The 22,050-nt window shown below is 37.1% G+C and overlaps 1 protein-coding gene across 5 annotated transcripts in view; it reads left to right on the forward strand.

Moving 5' to 3' along the window:
• The window catches only part of LOC116251243 (urease), a 28,502-nt gene extending 11,869 nt beyond the window's left edge, over positions 1-16,633 (forward strand). The window contains exons 8-21 of one of the 5 annotated variants that reach the window (XR_004171623.2): positions 1,476-1,633; positions 1,747-2,125; positions 2,212-2,320; positions 2,915-3,054; positions 3,883-4,020; positions 4,112-4,203; positions 11,011-11,140; positions 11,222-11,380; positions 14,400-14,570; positions 14,824-14,958; positions 15,719-15,790; positions 15,895-16,132; positions 16,297-16,340; positions 16,411-16,633. Coding sequence is in view for 3 of the 5 variants with exons in the window: in XM_031625398.2 (XP_031481258.1) it covers positions 1,476-1,633; positions 1,747-2,125; positions 2,212-2,320; positions 2,915-3,054; positions 3,883-4,020; positions 4,112-4,203; positions 11,011-11,140; positions 11,222-11,380; positions 14,400-14,570; positions 14,824-14,958; positions 15,719-15,790; positions 15,895-16,116 (1,905 nt within the window). In the remaining 2 variants the exon portion in view is untranslated. The other 4 variants (XR_004171622.2, XM_031625398.2, XM_031625395.2 and 1 more) reach the window with 4 other exon arrangements.
• The last annotated feature ends 5,417 nt before the right edge of the window (positions 16,634-22,050 follow it).

Below are 22,050 nucleotides of genomic sequence, written 5' to 3' on the forward strand. Positions count from 1 at the left end.
AGGTCAGTTAATGTAAAAAAAATTGCTATAACACCCTCAATTTAGGTTTTCTAGAAAAACGAGCAATTTTTTAAAAGCAGACCTTGACCATTGGCGAATAATCATAGTACGCTTCGGAGTGCCAAGGGACATTGTTTACCTAAGGTTTAAAAATTTTAATATTATTACCAACAGGACTAATGCTTTCTATCATTAATCAAATCAACTTTTTCATTGGATCAATTTGAGTTATCTAAAACTGGAGGTTAATTTATAAAAATTACTAAATTACTGGCAACTTAGGTTTTAGTTTTTAATGACAATTAGTTTTACATGTTTTTTGTTTTCTTAAGGTTTGGGCTTTCTTTTCTTCTTCCGCTTCTAATACATGATCTTTTTTAAAAAGTATTAATCCTCTCTTTCTCTCTTTGAAGAGCACAACAATGTCCTTTTCTCTATAATTCGGTTGTTCTTTTGGATTTCTTTAGTTGATCTGATTATTTTGTGGTTATGTAGCTAAAGTTATTTTATTATTATTATACTATTATTATACAACCTGAAACTTATTTTTTGTGGTGACGAGAGAAGTCCTTCCAAAACCAAAATATTTAATGGGCTTGTCTTTTTGGTTTAACTTTTTTTTTTTCTTTTGTCACAGGCAACAATATAAGTTTCAGGTTGACAAGGATTAATTTGCCTAGTAACTAACTTGTCCTCAAAATTTTAAGTTGAAGTGTTAGATGAATAAATAAGAAAATATTTTGTGATCTACTTAACAGGTTACTCGAAGGAAAATAACTACTAGACTTTTTTAATTAAATATGAAAAAGAGGGCAGGTTAGACATGTTTTTGATTGTTAGGAATAGTTTAGGTGCGTTTTGAAAATTTCCTGTTTCCATTTGGCCTTTATATTGATGAAGTTACATGTACTTTTGTGCATAATCCTTTTTTCTCCATACTTCCACTTCGTTCTCATTCGTTCTCATTCACTTCGCACGTAGCTCCATCTTCAGTTTTAAGTTTTCTCTTCTTAATACATTTTCCGTTTCATGTATGCTGAAGGTTGTGTTCCTTGCTTAGGCTTCATCATTTGATTTCTTCGTCCATTTTTATCTGGAAAAAATAATTGCAGGTCTTGCTTTTGAAATATCAAAATTTTAATGAAATTTGAAGAGTAATATTAAAGTCAAAATATTGCAAGGCATTTTGAGTACATAAATTTTAGTTTTTTTGTGATAATATCTCTATATTAATGTAATCTGATCACAAAAAATCTAGTTTTATTTGCTTAATATGTAATTTCATGTAATTTTTCTTGTTTTTCCATTTTGTCATGATTGTTTAATCCTAGAACCTGTATATAACAAGAATAATGATATCGCTTATCAAGATGCAGTCTTCACTAGTATTTTTTACTGTACTACTGGTAAATCTATTTTGGAATTTATTATTCTAAATCCTGTATTTCTTTTTCCGCTTGGTTCATTTTCTACAGCCAGGCGAAAGGAAATCTGTTACACTTGTCAGTATTGGTGGGAAGCGTGTAATAAGAGGAGGGAATGGAATTTCAGATGGGCCAGTGGAAAGTTCTCAAGAAGTTATGAAGGATATATTTGCTAAAAATTTTGGACATATGGATGACAATCTTTGTGTGTAAGAACCTTCCTGTTGACTCAGTTCGTTCAAATTTTTGTTGTCTATGTTTCATACTGTATTTACCTCTGACTAGGGTGCTTGGTGCTGCTGTTAATCAACTTTTGTTGCAGAGATGGGATGACAACAGATGATGGCAATCTTACAACAAAAGTTTCTCGTGAAGTTTATGTTAATATTTATGGGCCTACAGTTGGTGACAAGATCAGGTTGGGTGACACAAACTTGTTTGCTGAGGTTGAGAGAGACTTCACAGTTTATGGTGATGAATGCAAATTTGGAGGGGGAAAGGTTCTGCGTGATGGAATGGGACAAGCAACCGGATATCCAGTTGCTTCTTGTCTTGATGCAGTTGTTACAAATGCTTTGATTATTGATTATACAGGCATTTACAAGGCTGATATTGGTATCAAAGATGGAAAGATAAGTTCTGTTGGAAAGGCAGGAAACCCTGACGTAATGGACGGTGTCCAGGAGGATATGATAGTTGGAGTAATTTACTTTCCAGAAAGTAGTTATTTATGATTATGCTAATAATTATCACATTTACTATCTAACACTTTTTTCCATTTTGGCAGGTCAATACTGAGGTTATTGCTGCAGAAGGAATGATCGTAACAGCTGGTGGAATAGATTGTCATGTCCATTTTATCTGCCCTCAATTAGCACAAGAGGCAATGTCAAGTGGTTAGTTATTGTGAAGCAGTTTGGATTCAATTCTTATATCATTGTTTGACCAAATTTTTTAAAAATATTTTATAGAACTTATATGAGATATAAGCTGCTTATGGGATATTCAAGTGTGTTTCTGTTTAAGAATGATGTTTTCATCTCAAAAAGCAAAATCATAATTCTTTCATGCTCTTTATTTCTTGGCATTAGTTAGAGTCTTCCTCTATAGTAAAATAGGTTCACTGCAAACAGTAAAAAGGAAGCACTTAGTTGTCTGTATTAAAATAAAAATCACTATGCAGGAATTATGTACCGTAGAGTGCTAAAACTAATCAACTACAATCACCGTTCTTTGGGATTTTTGTACATCCTGGAGATTTTACTCATGCAACTATGCATGCATTACATATGGTTGTAATATGAGTTCATATGAACATATGGCGATCGTATGCATAGCATGCAAAAAGCATCTAGTAAATCTGACAAGTTAATTTGCTTTTTGAAACGAAATAATTCATCGAAGTATCAATTCTCATTTCTTTTGGAAAACTTTCAAAATAACATAAAAAGGCACAAATGTATTGACATGCTTAGTTGATTCATCTGAAGGTATCACGACACTAGTTGGTGGTGGAACTGGTCCAGCACATGGTACACGTGCAACTACCTGTACACCTGCTCCAATACAAATGCAGTTAATGCTGCAATCTACTGATGACTTGCCCCTAAATTTTGGCTTTACTGGAAAGGTAATTGCAGCTTACAAACACATTTATATAAGATTGATTGACAGACTGCTATATTTTTCTTTTTTCTGCACTAATTCAAAGTTGCTAGTTGTCACCATTGCTTGAATAATGGTTTTTCACGTGTGTGTGTGTGTGTCTGTGCATGATATGCATCAAAGTATGTTATATTTGTACCTTATTTGTTTTGCATGTATAACCTAGAATTGTTTTTACGATGTTTTGATTTAGTTAAATGGTACAGATGCGTTCAGCATGGTTAGAGTACAAAAAATTAATTCTTTGTTTGTAATTTAGACTTAAAAAGTCCCTTTCCAGCCTACAAAATTTGATGCCTTTTCATCTATTGACTTTTGGGTTACTGAAAAAACCTTGATACATGTTGGTTACTTGGTAATTCGAAAGGTGATCTCCACTAATTCAACCCCATAGATTGGGTCTGTAGGGTTGAATCTGGATTAAAAATAACTAGAAAAGGAAAATCAATTAGATTGGATGTATAAAGGACTCAATGAACGCGTATAGGTAGATATGCCTAATATTCTATTTCTTTCTTGGTTGTCATCTAGATTCTTGAATGATGCCATTTTCCTTTTGAATTTCATTTCGCAGACTCAAGAATCTTGACCCAAGAAGTTAAGTGAGAAAAATTCTCGTCACAGATTTTGCAAAATGCAAGCATGTAAAAATTTCAAAATGTAAATGTAAGAGACTAAAAAATTGTAGTTGGAAAGCTATTGATATTTTGTGGTTCTTAGTACTATATTATCTTTCGTGAATTGTTTTGCTTATCTTTGAAATTTTATCTTTTCTTTTGGGAAAAAAATTCAGGGCAATAGTGCAAAAAGTGAGGGATTACGTGAAATAATTGAGGCTGGAGCCATTGGTCTAAAGCTGCACGAGGATTGGGGAAGTACCCCAGCTGCCATTGACAAATGTTTGGCTATTGCTGAGGAGTATGACATCCAGGTACCTTTTTATGCTTTTCAACATCTTGTCAATCTTCAGAAGCAATTACTCTTAGACCGATCTTTGTTTGTGTTTGTGTTTTGATTAATAGGTTAATATACATACGGACACATTAAATGAATCTGGATGTGTTGAACATACTATTGATGCATTTAGAGGAAGGACGATTCATACATATCACAGGTAAACTGAACTTTCTATACCTACAAGTTTATTTATTCTATTCTTGTTTCCTATTTCCCTGTGTAAAACATAAGACACATAATCATTCACTTACAGTTGTAATAATGAGCTGGACATGCTTGAACTCAATTTTTGATACAGACATACATTTGGGTTGATGTTCCCTTAAATAATCTAGTCTTGTTCTTGGATTAGACAATTTCTGAGAGGAATGGTTGTGGATCTTGTGCCTTTTAGGCTTCAATTTTGACTGGTTGGCTCCTTTGGCTTGCTGCTAGGATAATGTGGCTCATGCAGGTCTTTTCTAGCGTAGCTTGCTACTTCTTCTTCACTTTCAAGCCCCGAGAAAGAATGCACTTGCAAGTACTTCCGCAGATTGAGGAAAAATTTTGTTGGAAACCACCTCTATAGTCAATTGATTTGATTTTTCTGCTGAGACGTGTAGACTGGGTGTTTAGCTTCATACCATTTATCAATCCCTCAAGGGAAGATGGTATTGAAATTTATGTGTAGTACCATGTTTTATGTGTATGTCCATAAATATGTTTATCTGTTTTGTTGGATAGCAAATAGCTGTCGCATAAGCATTAGTGACGGTTTATTCAGCAATGGTTCATGGTGTCTTCAACAACGATCTATGGTGCTTTTAGCGATCAATTTTCAATTTTTAGTCATCAGGCACACAACAACATTGACTTCATAATATATATATATATATATGTGTGTGTGTGTGTGTGTGAGAGAGATGGTTAAAAACTAGAAGATGTGTTGCTCAAAACACCATAAACCATTAAAAACTCCTTGAACTGTTGCTGCACCATTAATTGTCCGCCTTAATACTCTTGCAGCGACTGTTTTTTAGTAACAGATTTTTTATTTCTAACCATCCGGCAATATTAACTTTGGTGTACATGTATATATAGATTTTTTTTGTGTGTTTTTAATCAAGAATAGACCTTGACCAAGACTACGCTGGTTGTTAATCAGCTCCATGGGTAGATTTCTAGTCCTTGGAGGTAACTGAATAGCCAGCCCAGTCCCTTTTTAAGTCACAGGGATGTGCCAAATCTGGTGCCACACTTGCAGTGATGCGGGTGGGTGTTCGCTGTCAGTGTGGCACCGACTTGGTCAAACCGAGTCATCTGTTGCTGAACATCCCCTCTTTGTTTTTAATTTTTTTTCCTTTCTTTTCTTTTTTATTTTTAAAAATTTTCTCCACTTTTTCCATGTTTCCTGCTTCTTTTTCCTTTTGACCGTCTCTCAATATCTTTTAAGACTGCCTTTTTGGTTTCCCTCCACTTTGTTTTGTTCTTCCCTCTTATGTTCCTTTTTCCTCTCTCTCTCTCTTTCATTCTTCCTCAAAATGACAACTGCTGTTTTTACTTTTCTAGTGCTTCTTAAAAGGATGACTAGGCCTTGTCATCCTTTTAAGAAGGATGAGGCTTGCTTTGCCATCCCTTTCATCTTTATTAAAAGAACAACAGAGGGCTATCCTTCTGATTTAGAAAAAACCTTATTTTATTTGATGTAAAATAGTTAAAACTTTAATTTGAAAATTTATTTACATCATTAATAAAAAGTCAAAAAATATATAACAAAAATAGTTGATTAGTTGTATGACAGATTATATGTGTAACATGCATCTCTCTTCCTTCTCTTTGTGTGTGTGCGTGTGTACCCGAGATTTTTTGAAAATTGCTGGACTAGCATCTGTGGGACTTAGGTCCTTTTTTTCTTCATATATTCGAGGAATTACTCCCTCTTGAGAGAATTCTTCTCTAAGCATCTTTGCAAGGACATTGAAGTTTTGTGTGTGTGTGTGTGTGTGTGTGACTTTGTCCACGTGTGACCATTTGTGTGATTTTTCATTGTGAAATTGTTCTCGAGTGTACAGGCCTTGTGTTGAGGCTTGCACCAATGTTCTTAGGTTTTTTTTTTTAACTAATGATGGTGCCAATTAATATATGTCTCAAAATTATCTGTTTCACACCTATTAGTTCTTCATATTAGCTCCCCTGTTTCCTCTTAATTTTATCCAAATCAATTTTAGAGGAAAACTCTACTTGCAGTTCTTTTTTCTGACATTATTATTTATCTTACGATCTCCTTAGAAGGCACGGACCTTCATAAGCATGTTGGTTGAATTATGAACTTGTTTCTTCCACTTAGTCATGGATGAACAACTGATGCAGGGCAGGACCAGACCCGTCACTCTCCTGGGTCCAGTTCCTCGCCTCAGGTTCCACCTTCGGGCATCAGTGTAGTCCATGAGCCTTCAACCGTGGGATCTCCTATGGACCCAGAGCTTACACAAGAGGAGGTTCCTCATCGTAGATACTCTAGGCGGACCAAGGGTTGAAATGTAATTTTGATTTACATATGTTATTTTTGTTATCCATTTTGTTAGTATATTCATTTTGTATCTAAGTAGGTCTGTTTGGATTCAGGCACTTGTTCAGTACCCGACCCGTTGCTATTCTCGTCCATATAAATGGGCGACAAAGTTATTTTGTATACACTTGATGTCGAATGAAGTACAAAAGTTACTTTTGTTTTATGTTGTCTTCTAGTGTAAGTACTTTAGTTTTGAAGTTTCTAGTTCTGCAAGTTAGTTTTGATGCAAGTTAGTTTGCATCAAATTGAAGTTTCGTTCCCTCATCAGACATTCCAAAAGAGGTAGCGCCACTCATTTCTGAGTTTCAAGACATTATGCCAGACGATTTGCCTCCGGTATTGCCACCAAACCGGGATGTTCAACATGCTATAGACTTTGTCCCGTTGCCTCCGGTATTGCCACCAAACCGGGATGTTCAACATGCTATAGACTTTGTCCCGGGTGCTAGTTCAACCTACCGGCCTATCTAATGAACCCCATTGATCCTGCTGAGTTGTAGAGGCAAGTGAATGAATTGTTGCAAAAGGGTTACATTCGAGAGAGTGTTAGCCCGTGTGCAGTTCCAGCTTTATTGACTCCAAAGAAAGATGGCACGAAGCGGATGTGCGTGGATAGTCGAGCTATCAATAAAATCACCGTTAAGTACGGTTTCCCTATTCCAAGATTGGATGATATGCTGGATATGCTAGCGGGAGCTCAAGTGTTCTCGAAAATTGATTTGAAAAGTGGATACCATTAGATAAGAATTTGAGAAGGAGATGAATGGAAAACTGTGTTTAAAACATGAGATGAACTCTATGAGTGGCTAGTCATGCCATTTGGACTGTCAAATGCACCCAGCACCTTCATGAGCATCATGACGCAAGTCCTTCGGCCATACATTGGAAAATTTGTTGTAGTGTACTTTGATGACATTTTGGTTTTTAGCCTCACAAGTTTTGATCACCTTGGTCATCTGCGTCAAGTCCTAGAGACCTTGCGTAAGGAAAAGTTGTTCGTCAATGCCAAGAAATGTAGTTTCCTCACTTCGAACCTTGTCTTCTTGGGGTTCATTGTTTCGTCAAAAGGAGTGCAGGCTGATCCCTCTAAGGTGCAAGCTATCGTAGATTGGCCAACGCCAAGAACAGTAGGTGATGTCAGGAGTTTTCATGGTCTAGCCACATTCTATCGTAGATTCATCAGAAACTTCAGCACCATTATGGTTCCTATCACTGAGTGTCTCAAGGGTGAGACTTTTAAGTGGACCCAAGCGGCTGAGGACGCCTTTTGCAAGTCTGACTACCCAACCCAACCATGTACATTCACGCCCCCCGTATTGGCTTTAACTGACTTCACTAAGGTATTTGAGGTAGAATGTGATGCCTCTAAGGTTGGAATTGGAGCTGTGCTTAGTCAGAACAAGAGGCCAGTCGCTTTCTATAGCGAGAAGCTAAGCGGAGCCAAATGTCAGTACTCTACCTATGACTTGGAGTTCTACGCTGTTGTACGGGCCCTTCGATATTGGAGACACTATTTAATCTACAAAGAATTTATTCTGTTTACAGATCATGAGACACTTAAGTATCTCCATAGCCAAAAGAAGATGAGTGCTCGTCACGTCAAGTGGATTAATTTCATGCAAGAGTACACCTTCTCCATTCGCCATCAATCAGGAAAATTTAATAGAGTTGCAGACACCCTTAGTAGAAAGAACAACCTACTGATGTCCATGTCTGTGGAGGTAGTCGGATTTGAAAGTTTCAAGGACATGTATCATGCTGACCCGGACTTTAGTCACATTTGGTCTGAGTGCTCTAGTGCGTCTCAACCCCTAGACTCTAAATTTTCCATTCACAATGGCTACCTTTTCCGTGGGAATAAGTTGTGTATCCCTCAATACTCATTACGTTTACAACTTATTGCAGAATTCCATGGTAATGCAATGTTGGGGCATTTTGGGCAGGACAAGACATATTCTTTGATGGATGAACGCTACTATTGGCCCAAGATGAGGAAGGATGTCATAAAGTTTGTTCAATGTTGTTGCACTTGCCAAATCGCAAAGGGGCATAGTCAAAATAGTGGTTTGTATACTCCCCTACCTATTCCAGATAGGCCCTGGGAGCATGTTTCTATGGATTTCATCGTCAGACTTCCCAAGACGATCCGTAGTGTGGATTCAATCATGGTTGTTGTAGACAGATTTTTGAAGATGACCGTTTTCATTCCATGTAAGAGGACGACAGATGCCTCATTCGTTGCCTCTTACTATTTCAAAGATGTGGCACAGTTTCATGGACTTCCTCGTTCAATCACATCAGATCGAGATACGAGGTTCCTGAGTCATTTTTGGTGTTCTCTATGGTCTCTTCTTAATATGAAACTTCAGTTCAGTAGTGCTTACCACCCTCAGACCGATGGCCAAACCGAGATAGTTAATAGAATTTTAGGAAACTTACTCAGGTGTCTTGTAGGAGAAAATACCAAAACCTGGGACTTAGTGCTACCACAAGCTGAGTTTGCATATAATAACTCAGTCAACCGTTCCACTGGGAAGACCCCTTTCCAAGTGGTGTATGGTCGGTCCCCAAACCATGTTGTTGACTTATCCCCAGTACCAGGTGCTGGAGAGCATGTTCCGGCGGCACTAGATGCTATTGAATATATGTGTGACGTCCATAGTCAAGTGAAGCAGAAGCTCCAGGAGAGGTATGAAACCTACAAGTCCCGTGTTGATCGGAGTCGTCGAGATGTCAACTTTGAAGTGGGTCAACAAGTTTGGGTCTACCTACGACCTGAGTGATGTCCTCTTGGTACCTATAGTAAGTTAAGTCCTAGGAAATATGGCCCTTTCCGTATCAGTCGACGTCTAGGAAAAAATGCTTATCAGCTTGAGCTTCTTGAGGATTGGCAAATTTCACTGATCTTCAATGTTTCTGATTCGTTTCCCTACTCTGGTGACAATGATTCGTCGGAGATGACTTCTCTCCAACCAGGGAAGAATGATGCAGGGCAGGACCAGACCCGTCACTCTCTTGGGTCCAGTTCCTCGCCTCAAGTTCCACCTTCGGGTATCAGTGCGGTCCATGAGCCTTCAACCGTGAGATCCCCTGTGGACTCAGAGCTTACACGAGAGGAGGTTCCTTTGTGTAGATACTTGAGGCGACCAAGGGTTGAAATGTAATTTTGATTTACATATGTTATTTTTTGATCCATTTTGTTAGTATATTCATTTTGTATCTAAGTGGGTCTGTTTGGATTCGGGCACTTGTTCAGGACCCGACCCGTTGCTATTCTCGTCCATATAAATGGGCAACAAACTTTCTCTAATGAAGTACAAAAGTTACTTTTGTTTTATGTTGTCTTCCTTGTTGTCTTCTAGTGTAAGTACTTTAGTTTTGAAGTTTCGTTCTTCTGCAAGTTAGTTGGCATCAACAACATTCTTCACAGTTCTTAGGTTGTTGAGGAATCAACTTAGCATTTAGTGTTGGTCTCTCTTTGAACTGATAAGACACTACACTTGATCTTATTAGCCAAAATGCAGAGAAAAATACAGCATCTCCTTTCAAGTTCTCAAAGAATTACTCGAGATATTGTATTCTTCCGTTTGTGACGGTAAATGGCTGCATCCTGCCTATGGCCCTTGCTGAGGTCTAGTCTATGTCAATGGATGGAGGTGTGATTGACAATGATGAGCTTTTCAAAAAGGAGTCCCATGATTCATATTTATAAAATATAAACTGGTAAACAGATAATACCAAAATATATTATTCAAACATATCATAATTATTATTGTAGAAAGTAGATGTAGTCAAAGCAGTAAGACGAGAGAGCATGGAACCAGTGGTTCTTTGTGTCTGGACTGACTCTGGAGCAGTCAAAATAGTTTCACCAGCCTGGCAATCTTGTAGTAGAAACATCAATAAAAAGGGAAGGGCTCCCATCAAAAGTATTGTTTGACTGGCTCTTCTTCACACTAACTGAAGCATAGAGACAAGGTAAAAGGGAGTGCAACCCAAGGCATCATGCCATAGATGAAATGAAATATTTCACAGTAACACACATGCCACCTCCCCTCCTCTTCCCCTCCACCCCTTCCTCCCAGTAGCCATTTTCAAAATTACAGCAGACACACACCAAGTACATTGCCATAGCCATGCTGACTGCTAGCCTATTGGTTGTAGCATTCTTTGGTCAGATTATTTGTTACTTGTGGCTTTTGTTTTATGACTTGTTTCTCGCTGAAATTTCTAAAAGAACTATGTCAGGTTTGGTGTTAATTAAGCCTGTATTCTTGTTGCTTCAAATAAATTTATATATGTAAAATCACAAATAGCTCAATGATGAAAGCCTTTTGTTATTACTTTGTTTGCTGCATTATTCTTCGATTTGTTAAAAGTGCAGGACTGACAGTTTAACTTTTCTCCGAACAGTGAAGGTGCAGGTGGAGGCCATGCACCAGATATAATAAAAGTTTGTGGGATTAAAAATGTCTTACCATCTTCAACAAATCCTACACGACCATTTACCTCTAATACCATTGATGAACATCTTGACATGCTGGTGATTTTTCACTCTCATTTCCCAAGTTGAAGTTAAAGTTTTTTCATGCCACTTAGAATATTTTTACTTTGATTGATCCAGATGGTCTGTCATCACCTTGATAAAAACATTTCTGAGGATGTAGCATTTGCTGAATCACGAATTCGAGCAGAGACAATTGCTGCAGAAGATATTTTGCATGACATGGGAGCCATCAGTATCATCTCATCTGATTCACAAGCTATGGGTCGTATTGGAGAAGTTTGTATATCTGTCTTCTACTTGAAATTTTCAAGCATGAATCCTTTCATATCTTTTATTTTTTTGATTTAATTATGTAGGTAATTTTCCAGACATGGATGTCCCAGATTTTGAATTTTGACTTCTAAATATGCATTTTGCGATGACCAATTTGACTTCTTCAATCAATTAGTTCATTTGTCCAATGCATATGTTGTCAGCACCCTTGTTTTTCTCATTAGATATGGTTTAACTGGGGACTCCTTAAGGAGCTGCGAAATGCATTAAATTCTGTATTCAAGTGTTCAGAATGAAGAACATGTCTACTTGAATCTTCTAAACAAGCATAAATGCCTTTGCTAAAAGCCTCTTGTTAATGACAATCTTTGAATCTTTGATCTGATTGTACTACCTTAAATCTCCAAACAGAACCCCTTCTTCTCCATGTTAGACGTAATAGCATTTTTTGAAAGCTCCAGCCTTTAAATATATGCCATCACTATGTCTAAGAAAGTTTGGTACCTTCTCCTATCAGACTGAATGCAATGCTGAAAAGTTTCATTTTTGGTTCTTGACATAATAAATGCTTCTTTAGTCCAAACCTTCACAAACTTTTGCATTTGCATATCAGTTAATCTTTTTATAATCTCATTGAAAGCAACGTCAACCTCATTAATCACCTGGAAATGAAGCTTTCTCCTGATTGTACACCTTGGTCTATGTTGTCTACATCTTCCATGTTATAACCTGTGATTAAGAAATATGTAGGAATGATAGAGAAAAAGTGAGAAGAAGAAAAGGGAGAGGGAGAGCTCGATCTATTGATTAACTGTTAACCCCTTCTTAGGGATTAGTGAATAAAAAAGAATGAGAATTAGGTATTGATAATTTAACTAAACTGCATATAACCACCTAAGCATACACACGTTACTTTTAACACTCGCCTTGAATCTGGAGAATATATGTCTGTATAAACTATTATGCTCAATTTATTATTACATTTGGTAAAACCTGAGGCCAAATAACTTGATGAAAACTTCTGTACTAACATATGTAGTGGCAATCAACTTGAATATGTTTCATCCTCTTGTAAAACAAGCGATAGTTGGCTATCTATGTGGCTGCTTTATGGTCACACATCATTAGCATTGGGGCTAGATTATCTCCCTGTAGATCCCTCAGTATGGATCTAGTCCACATCATTTGGCTACATTCTGAGTCATGCCTTTGTATTTTGATTCGGCACTGTGTCAGGCTACCACAATCTGCTTTTTACTTCTTCATGTAATTAAGTTTCTTCCTACAAACACACAAAATCTTGTGGTGAACTTTCTATGGTCAATGGCTCTTCTATAGTCAACAACAGAATGTGCAACTATATCTAGAGAAGACCTATACTATTGCCAATGGCTTTTGCTGTTGGAAATTGAATTACCCACGGTATTTTTCCCAACGACCATGGATCCATGGGGAATTCATTTCCTCACAGCTTTGGGGGGATTTTGCCAACGGTTCGAACCATTGCTAAAAACCAACATTGTTGTAGTGTTTTAACGTTTTGGTGAATAGGTTTTTCTCGTAGGGCTTCGTCACACTGACCAATTTTGCATTGAACATGGTTAGAAGATTGTGTAAAAGTCAATTAGCTCTTTCTTTTCTAGATGGCTGTCGATTATTTATTCTTTAACATGGATCCTACCATAAACCATCAATTTGCTTTGACAGTTGTCTTCAAGTTGAGTGGTTAGAGATGTCAACAGATTGGATTCGATTCGGGTATACCCTTAATTGTATCCATTTTTTTTATATTCTCGTATTCAAATTCAAACAAAGAAGAGTCATATATGAATCTGATTTCACAATCTGAATCCAATTTTTACATTCATATCCGGATCTGAATTTTGAACTGAATTTTTGACCAATTTTTAAAACATAAGAGCATTGGATATAGGATAAAATTAAATCTGATCTGATTTCTTAATCAGATATTAATTTTTTTTCTATATCCGATTTTTTTTGGAACGGTTCAGTCAGACCTCCTATACAAAACGGATATTTTGCATCCTTACGAGTGGACATCATTTGATTTCAAAGTTATATAAAGGAAAACTGGAGATAATTGCTTTTTCTAACCGCACCTGTTTTCAAAAGTTAATACAATGCAATCACTAGCATGTGAAATCCCACAAAACAATTATGGACAAATTGTGGAAATTATTCAAATTTTAAAATATTGTGCCTATTTACTGTTCAAATTTGATACAAAAATATAAGAGTACAGTATTGGGAAGGTTTTGGTAGATATTCTTGGGGGATGAGGCCAAGTTAATTTAAGTCCATTAATTTATGGAAAAGGGTAAGATTCCAAACTCTGTCCAAACAAAAGGAAACAAAAGCAAAGTCTTCAAGAGGTGGGCGAAGGGCACATGGAAGCATCCAAGCAGCTTCTTAGAACATCCAATTTCTATGCTCAAGACTGAGTCAAGATTACATGTCATTAAGTCCACTGATGGCCTTTGATGTGAAATTTAATTTGTTCCATATGACCCACAAACTACATCCACAAGGTAGTGGATTAAGTCACTCGGTGGAGTGACACCCCCCAAGTGAAACACCCTTTAGAATTCTAATGGAGGAGAATGATCAGCTTTCAGAAAGCTGCTTTCTCTTTATATTGTTGCTTGCTGGCATGTTTGTCTTACTGGTAACGGCTGAAGCTGCCAATAACAAATCTGTATTTCCTTTTAATAGACAAAGGTGTAGAGTTACAGTTTTCAACAACTTTTTCTTCTTTATATTATTGCTTGCTGGCATGCTTGTCTTACTGGCAACGGCTGAAGCTGCCATAATGGATCTGTATTTCCTTTACAATAGACCAAGATTATATCAATTGGAAGAAATTTGAAGTTCTTTTATTCAGATTTTAAAGTTGTAATGAGGTCGTGGCTGTGATTTTCATTTAATTTATCTCATGTGAAAATTTGTGTTATGTGGTATTGAAGGTTTTATTACTAGCTTGTGTCACTTATATTGCTTTCAGGTAATCACTCGAACATGGCAAACTGCTCACAAAATGAAACTGCAAAGAGGAAACTCAATTGAGCCTATGGGTGACCAAAATGACAACTTCCGGATAAAAAGATATATTGCAAAGTACACCATAAACCCAGCGATAGCCAACGGTTTTTGCCATCTTCTGGGGTCAGTTGAGGTATAGCCTTCTTTTGCTAAATTCTGCTACTTATTCTTTTAATTTGCTATGTTATATGTATTCTGTCGACGTGGATGTTGCTATCTAATCTATCTAGCATAAATATTAACAGTTAAAGCTTAGAAGTTAGAAAACATAGTTCTTAATCATAAAACGTGATCTCATTATTCTTCAAGTTTCTGATAAGTTTTTAAAGGGAAGAAAATTCGACATGAGTGGGTGGTTCTGACATGATTACTTTGTATCTCAACAGAAAGGGAAATTAGCTGATCTCGTTCTGTGGAAACCTTCATTTTTTGGTTCCAAGCCAGAAATGGTGATAAAGGGTGGCTTTGTTGCATGGGCTGATATGGGAGATCCAAATGCTAGCATTCCTACGCCAGAACCTGTAATAATCACTTCCTTCTTGTTTGGCATTTCATACAATCGATATCAGGGAAGCAGTTTTTCCTTTTCTAGCATACTACTCCTCTTTCAAGATAAACTACATACTTGAAATCTTGGTATTCAATCATGTGGATTTTCAACTCGATTTTATATGAGTAGGCAATGGCCTTTAAGTGCGATATGTTTATTTCATTTAGGTTGAATGTGGCATTTTTACAGGTGCAGCATTCCGCTGAGTGGGAACATTGTGGGATCACCATCTTAAATATCCTTGACATTGGGAGCAGCCCTGCAAAGGGCATGCCGCTACCTTATTTCCAGGATCCCATCTCCATTCTCTTAGGAGGGCCATAATCAGTCAATTACTCTTCCTATTTGCAAAGCATGCTTGCAATGGACCACCACCCCACTGCATGTGAGCTGCAAGTTGAGTCCCAATCCTGCATCTGAGTAAAAGTTCCTGACCACTGCCATCTTCTTTGCACTTTCAAACCAATTTGGCCTAATGGCTATAGTAGAGCAAAAAGTGGAACATCTGTAGAGGCACTGTAGTATGCATGCAAATTGTCAGACCAAGGACAGTTTAACACACTGAGAGTTGGTACAAGAAAATTTGTCAAAAATGATGTACCAGATTCAACCCATTTGTGTCCCTACCTCTAGCATGTTCACCTAATATAATCCCATATGAATTTTTACGAAATTCATGAATTAAGTTTCCGAATCTCATCTATTGTTAATTTGAACATGAATCAATACAGGTGTTTATGAGACCTATGTTTGGTGCATATGGGAGGGCTGGAAGCAACACTTCTGTTGCTTTTGTTAGCAAGGCAAGTGACTGTTTGCTCTTGTATGAAGAATATTTATTGCAATCTCTCTCCGTATGGTTATTGCGAAAGTTTCTTGAGATGGTTTATCTTATTTTGTTAACTAGGCTGCAAATGAAAACGATATTTCAAAGTTGTATGGTCTTAAGAAGCGAGTGGAAGCAGTCAAACATGTGCGTGGGCTGACCAAATTGGACATGAAGCTCAATGATGCACTCCCTCACATAGAAGTTGATCCTGAAACATATGAAGTTACTGCAGATGGCGAGCTTCTTACTTGTGAACCCCTCAGTGCTGTTCCACTCTCTCAAAATTACTATCTTTTCTAGTCTTGAACTAGTGCGTGTGAGTTTTCTTTTCGTTCTCTTGTTTGTATCTTATGCATTTAATGAGGAATCCTTCATTTCTTTAAGCTCCATGCATAATAATGTAGGCACAAGTTCTGAATTTTCTGATGTATATGCCTTCAACTGCAAGGAACTATTGAATGTTCTTGTGTCAACTTTCAGAGTTTTGCTCTCCAAGCTAGTGCTTTAGGCAAAACAAGCTTGAGGTTTGTATCTTCACACACTTAAACTGCCAGTATGCGATATAATCTTTAAATTTCATGTTTGACAATGCAGGCAGAGGTTCTGAATTATGCCTTAAACCGCAAGGAACTGCTAAATTTTCTTTTATGATTTCGGAGATTTGCTTTGCATTCTAATGTTTTAGGCAAAACAAGTTTGAGGGTTGTATTGTCACGCACTTAGACTGCCAGTCTGCCATCGATGTGTACTTCAATATGCCAGCGACCAGTTCCCAAGTTTGAGGGAAATGACTGAATGTAATATACCTCTGAACTCCTGTTGGGTCTCTAGATTGATCAATCAACCATAATTTTGCTTTTGAAATGTACATGTCTGAAACCTCCGCTAATGGTTCATACTGACTCGTCACCTTGATTGTCTGTAGAGTTTGCTCTAAACCCACACCTCTTCCCAAGTTTTTATGCAACTCCAGCTATTCTCCAGTGTAATCACTTTCATAGAGGTTCCTCTGGCCGCTTCTTAATTTGTGTTTTATATAACTAGCCTCACGTGGATGTCCTGGGCAGGTTTTTGAGGCTTGACCAATAAAAAGGATAGAGGCCCATTCTGGTATTTGACGTTCCTAAGCTACAATGTCAGATAGAGTGTGTGTATAGGAAATTAAATGTTTCTTCCGAATATAATACAATCGCAGAGCCTGGAGAATTGTATGAAAATGATGCCCAAAGTATTAATCCATTTCGTTTGCACTATGACAAAAAATTTTAGATTAGAAATTACTTTTTCATACAAAAGCATGAATCATCCGAACATTGGGTCATGCTTGGCCTTAAGCTTCTTCACATCTCTCTAGATGCTGGGAACAAGCTAAACAGGGTCGCAGGCAATCAAGGGCAGCCACCTGGTTGAGTTGGAGCTCGAGGATTAGTAGCTTCCTTTAAGTTGCTCTTCAAGGCACTCATCATCTTAAACGGGAAATTTTGGTCCTTTATGATACTGATTTCTTATCACGATGATTCACAATGCAAGTTAGTCAAACTGCAACCCTTAGGCTATTTCTTGTAAATGCACCAAGAAGAGTCGATCATCGAATAAATGAGCTGAGTTTTATTGTAGCAATGACTTGAGCTTTATTTCCCTAAATATGCGGTTTGTGAAAAAAATTAAAGGCAAGTTCAAAAATTTTCAATTGGTCACTAGGAGGGCAAAAAATTGTGGAATATCGACTTGACATTTATAAGAAGAAAGGAATAATTTTTCAACAAGTATGCATTTGTGAAAAAATATCTTGGCTGTCTATTCCAAGGAAATCAAATTGCGGAGATTAAATTACAAGAAGTCAAGTTGTTCTTTCAAGAGTCTCAAATATCTTTCAAATGAAGAGAAAGGGGGAAACAAAGAGATCATTTTCCTTAAACAAATTTTCTTGTCTCTTTTGAGGGGTGTTTCGGATTCTTGAAGGAACATCTTGGTTTCTATATTTACAAATTAATATACACTATTTGGTTTCTTTAAGATCAATAACCTAGTTAATTCTCCTCAAAAATTGGTATAAGAGGGTTTGATTACTACTCCCCTGCCCTTCTCTCTCTTTCTATCATCTATATATATGTGCAAAATGCTCTATTGTGTCGAACTATAAACTGTCTTTCCCCAGTTTATCATAAAGGGGTATTCTGGGTTTGTGTAAAAAGTTTTCACTATTCAGAGATATATGGCAGCCCTTTATCACGGAAGAATTGAACGAATATAACTCAGAGCAAGGTGCATTGTAGAATATATATCGGCACTGTGCTACAAGATAACCAAAGGTACGGTGTCAACTGGAGTACATTTTGTAACGCAGCCAACATGGGGAGGAGTGGGGTTGCCCTTCACGCCCTTACCCCATAAAATACAATTCACTCACACTCTATATGGTGATATTTCTTTAATTTTTCCATTTTAGAATATTCCATGTTTTACAGCTAATTTTCTTCTTAACATTTAACGTTTTGGTGAATTGGTTCTTCTCTTAGGGCTTCGTCACACTAACCAATTTTGTCGTGACCATGATTAGAAGACTATGTAAGACTAAATTATCTCTTGCTTTGTTAGATGGTCATCGTTTATCTACTCTTCAACATGGATCCTACCATCAACCATCAATTTTCTTTGACAGTTGTATCCAAGTTCAAGTGGGCATCATTTCATCTCTTAGAGCCCATTTGAATACATATTACTAAATTCCCAGGCTTTAAACTGTTGGGTATTTAATACTTTGTATTTTTTTTGGAGGAATTTTTGTTTCACCTTTCATTTATCCCATTTGTTTGATTTTTTGGAACTTTTGTTCCGAGCATTGAGAAGTTGACAAACAAAAAAATTCTCTTGACATTAAAGTTCCACCTATCTTGATGAAACTTCAATGTCAGTAGTTGAGTTTCATAATTATTCCAAAACTCATTACACTAAAGTTCTGTATTTATTTACAATTGGAACTTTCCACCGAGTTTTACTTCAAGTTCCAGCTCTATACTAAAAACTTCATGTATTCAAACCGGCCCTCAAGGAAAACTGGAGACATTGCTTTTTTCTAACCGCATGTTTTCAAAAGTCAATACCGTGCAAGCGCCTAGCATGTGAAATCCAACAAAACGAACATGATTTTGCAAGATAAACCTAAATCTATTGACAATTTGTGTAAATTATTCAAATTTTAAAAAGTTGTGCCTATTTATTACTATCCAAATTTGTTGACTTGATTGAGGATTGATATAAAAATATGAGAGTACAGTGTCAGGAAGGTTTTGGTAGATATTCTTCGGTGAAGAGGCCAGGTTAATTTAGGTCCACTAATTTATCAAGGAGGGAAAGCTTCCAAACCCTGTCCAAACAAAAGGAAGCAAAAGCAAAGTCGTCAAGTGGTGGATGAAGGGCGCAAGGAAGCCTCGGAGCAGCTTCGTAGAACACCCAATTCAAGACTGAGTCAAGATTACATGTCATTAGGTCCACTGATGTTCGTTGATGTGAAATTTAATTTGTTCCATATGACCCAAAAGCCACCTCAAGGCAGTAGATTAAGTCACCCGGGCGGTGACAAACGCTCCAGATTTAAGATCCGCGGTTAAACAAAAACAATCCACTGTTGCTATTGCTGACACCGACACAGCTCAGGACCCAAAAAGCAAGGAGAATGTGAGGGCCTTCGGGCCTTTTTCGGGCGGTGGATTTAATACCTCTCGCCCATGCGGAATGAAGGACAATGTTCGGGTTGCAGATAGAGTAATGTCATTGTGCCATCAAAATTATCCGCTTGAATCGGCTGACTTGAATTAGATGAGTTTGATTCTTCTCTAGAGGCATAGATCAAACTATGATACCCCAAAAGCTTAGTCTTGTGTATGTAAAATTGCAAAGGATATTGAAAACTTAAAAAGAAAGTTGTTAAGTAATTGGTTGAATTGGTTCATAACATTTTTTAGATTGAAACCGAAACTACTAAGAGGTTAGGAGCGGATCAGTTCGTTACCGGTGGAATGCAAAATCTCCATGGTGCACCGCGCAATCAAACAAGCTCCGTCGTGATTGTGCACATAATTAAGGTGGTCACCCACTAGGCGACATGATCTTTTCTCTTCAAAATTAAAGTGTTTGAATAATAGTCAAGCCTTTATAAAAATCAAACACCACTTTTTGGGCACGAACATTTGCCCGTGTTTATGAATCTTTGGGGAGTTTTTTTAATAAAAAATTAATTTTTTAGGCCAAGATGACTATTTAAAACTCAGTTACTTATATCTCTCTTATTCTAATATCTGCTAATGAGATTGGAGATAAGAAAAACATTGTCAGTAAAGGCTACTCCTTCACTTGGGCAATTGAAGAATGCGCCAATGAAAATATCATCTCCATGCTAGAGAAGCTCTAGACTAAGTGGCGCTACTCGCGTCAGAGAAGAGTATTCAGCGAATAGCGGCACAACTGACAATCTACCATTATTGACGATGAATTTCCCTTCATTAATCATTTCACATCAACAGTTATCTCCAAGGCCAAATGGACATAATTATTATTTCTAAGAACATTTAGCGTTTGGTAAAAAGACCTTCTGTCCTAAAGATTTGGTCACACTGTTTTATGAATCTAATCTGCCTAACTTTCAATACAAATTTATAGAACGCCAAGACAATGCTTCCTTTACGAAGCACCCGTTTAATAGCACGTAACAACAGGAATATTTGGTGGATATCGTTCAAGCTGAGGCCAAATTTAAGTCCTTTGTCTGAGAGGGCGCTTTCCAAACTCTGCCCAAACAAAAGGAAGCAAAAGCAAAGTCTCCAGGATGTGGAAGAAGTGCACAAGGAAGCAACCAAGCAGCTTCTTAAAGATCCAATTTCTTGCCTCAAAACGGAGTCAAGATTACATGTCATTAATTCCACTGATGGTCTTTGATGTGAAATTTAATTTATCAAACACGGCAAAAAAGTCCTTGGCCTCAACAAGGTAGCGGATTAAGTCACCTGGTGGTTCGTTTTCATATGTATCTTACATGTTATGAGGGACAATGACATGTTTGACACTCGAGTTAAAAGGTATGTCATAAGATCACCCAGGTTCTAAAGCAAACTCTCGTAACAACAAAAAAAAAAAAAGAAAAGGAAGAGTGACTTTGCTTGTCATGAACGGTCGTATGCATCTTCTCATATAAATCTCAAGAACATGCCATCACACTCATCGGCATTTTAAATATTTCTAGATATATATACCCCAAATTCACGTGTGCAGAATGCTCTACCAGAACCTAGATTTTGAAAAAACAGTCTTACCTTAAAATCATGTCTTACTCGTTTTTCAGCTCCGACGAACTGTCCGACCAGCCAGACCTTTTCCGGCCTAATTGATCCAAAATCTCTTATTTAATGTGTGTCGGTTTTCATATTTGAAAGAGCACTTGAATAATTTACTTTATACATCTGAGCGGTGACAATGAACCTGATTTTTATGGAAAACCTAATATCTTTTTGAAACTACTTCTGCTCTTAGTCGTCCAAATAAAGCATGCACAATCTCGTAAGTTGAAAGCCAACGAAACGAGCATGTGATCCCACCGGCCTGAACTGGGAAAAACAAAGAAAGAGAGGGTTCGGGGACAAATTTGTCCGCCAAAGGCAGCACCCGCGTTACTTTCACAGTACATGCACCCACATGAGAAAGAAGCTTCCCTAGATGACCATAAACGCGTTCCAGATTACTAATTCAAGTCGGATATCTAATCCAAACTCTTTTCTAACTAAGTTTAGTATGCATGAGTAGGTGGACCAAATTCAATACTTTTTCCGTAAATACGGCAGATCTGATTCCATTCACAAATCCACTTTCTACAGATCCAGATTTCGCTTTCCTTTTTTCTCAGTCGATAGGTTTTGGAGTTTACTTCAATTAGAGAATGTTTGTTTACAAATCTGAAGTAAAAAAAAAAAAAAAAAAAAAACATTTTTTGTGATTTCCTTTAATAAGGGCAATACTAATGATAAAAATTGTGAAGCTCGATCCAATGCCTCCATTAACCTGAAAAAAAAAAGCATATTAACGGAAGAGAATTTCACTTGAAGCTCTCATTTAATAGCTTTTATAAAAGGTGAAATCACTATCATAAAATTTCAAAAGATAGTTTCCATTTTAATTATAAAGAAAAAGGAAGTCTGGAAATGAAAATACCTTTTTTTATTCTTTTGTAGGAAGGCACCATTG

This window comes from Nymphaea colorata, chromosome 3 (assembly GCF_008831285.2).
Source record: "Nymphaea colorata isolate Beijing-Zhang1983 chromosome 3, ASM883128v2, whole genome shotgun sequence".
In the NCBI taxonomy this organism is placed as follows: domain Eukaryota; kingdom Viridiplantae; phylum Streptophyta; class Magnoliopsida; order Nymphaeales; family Nymphaeaceae; genus Nymphaea; species Nymphaea colorata.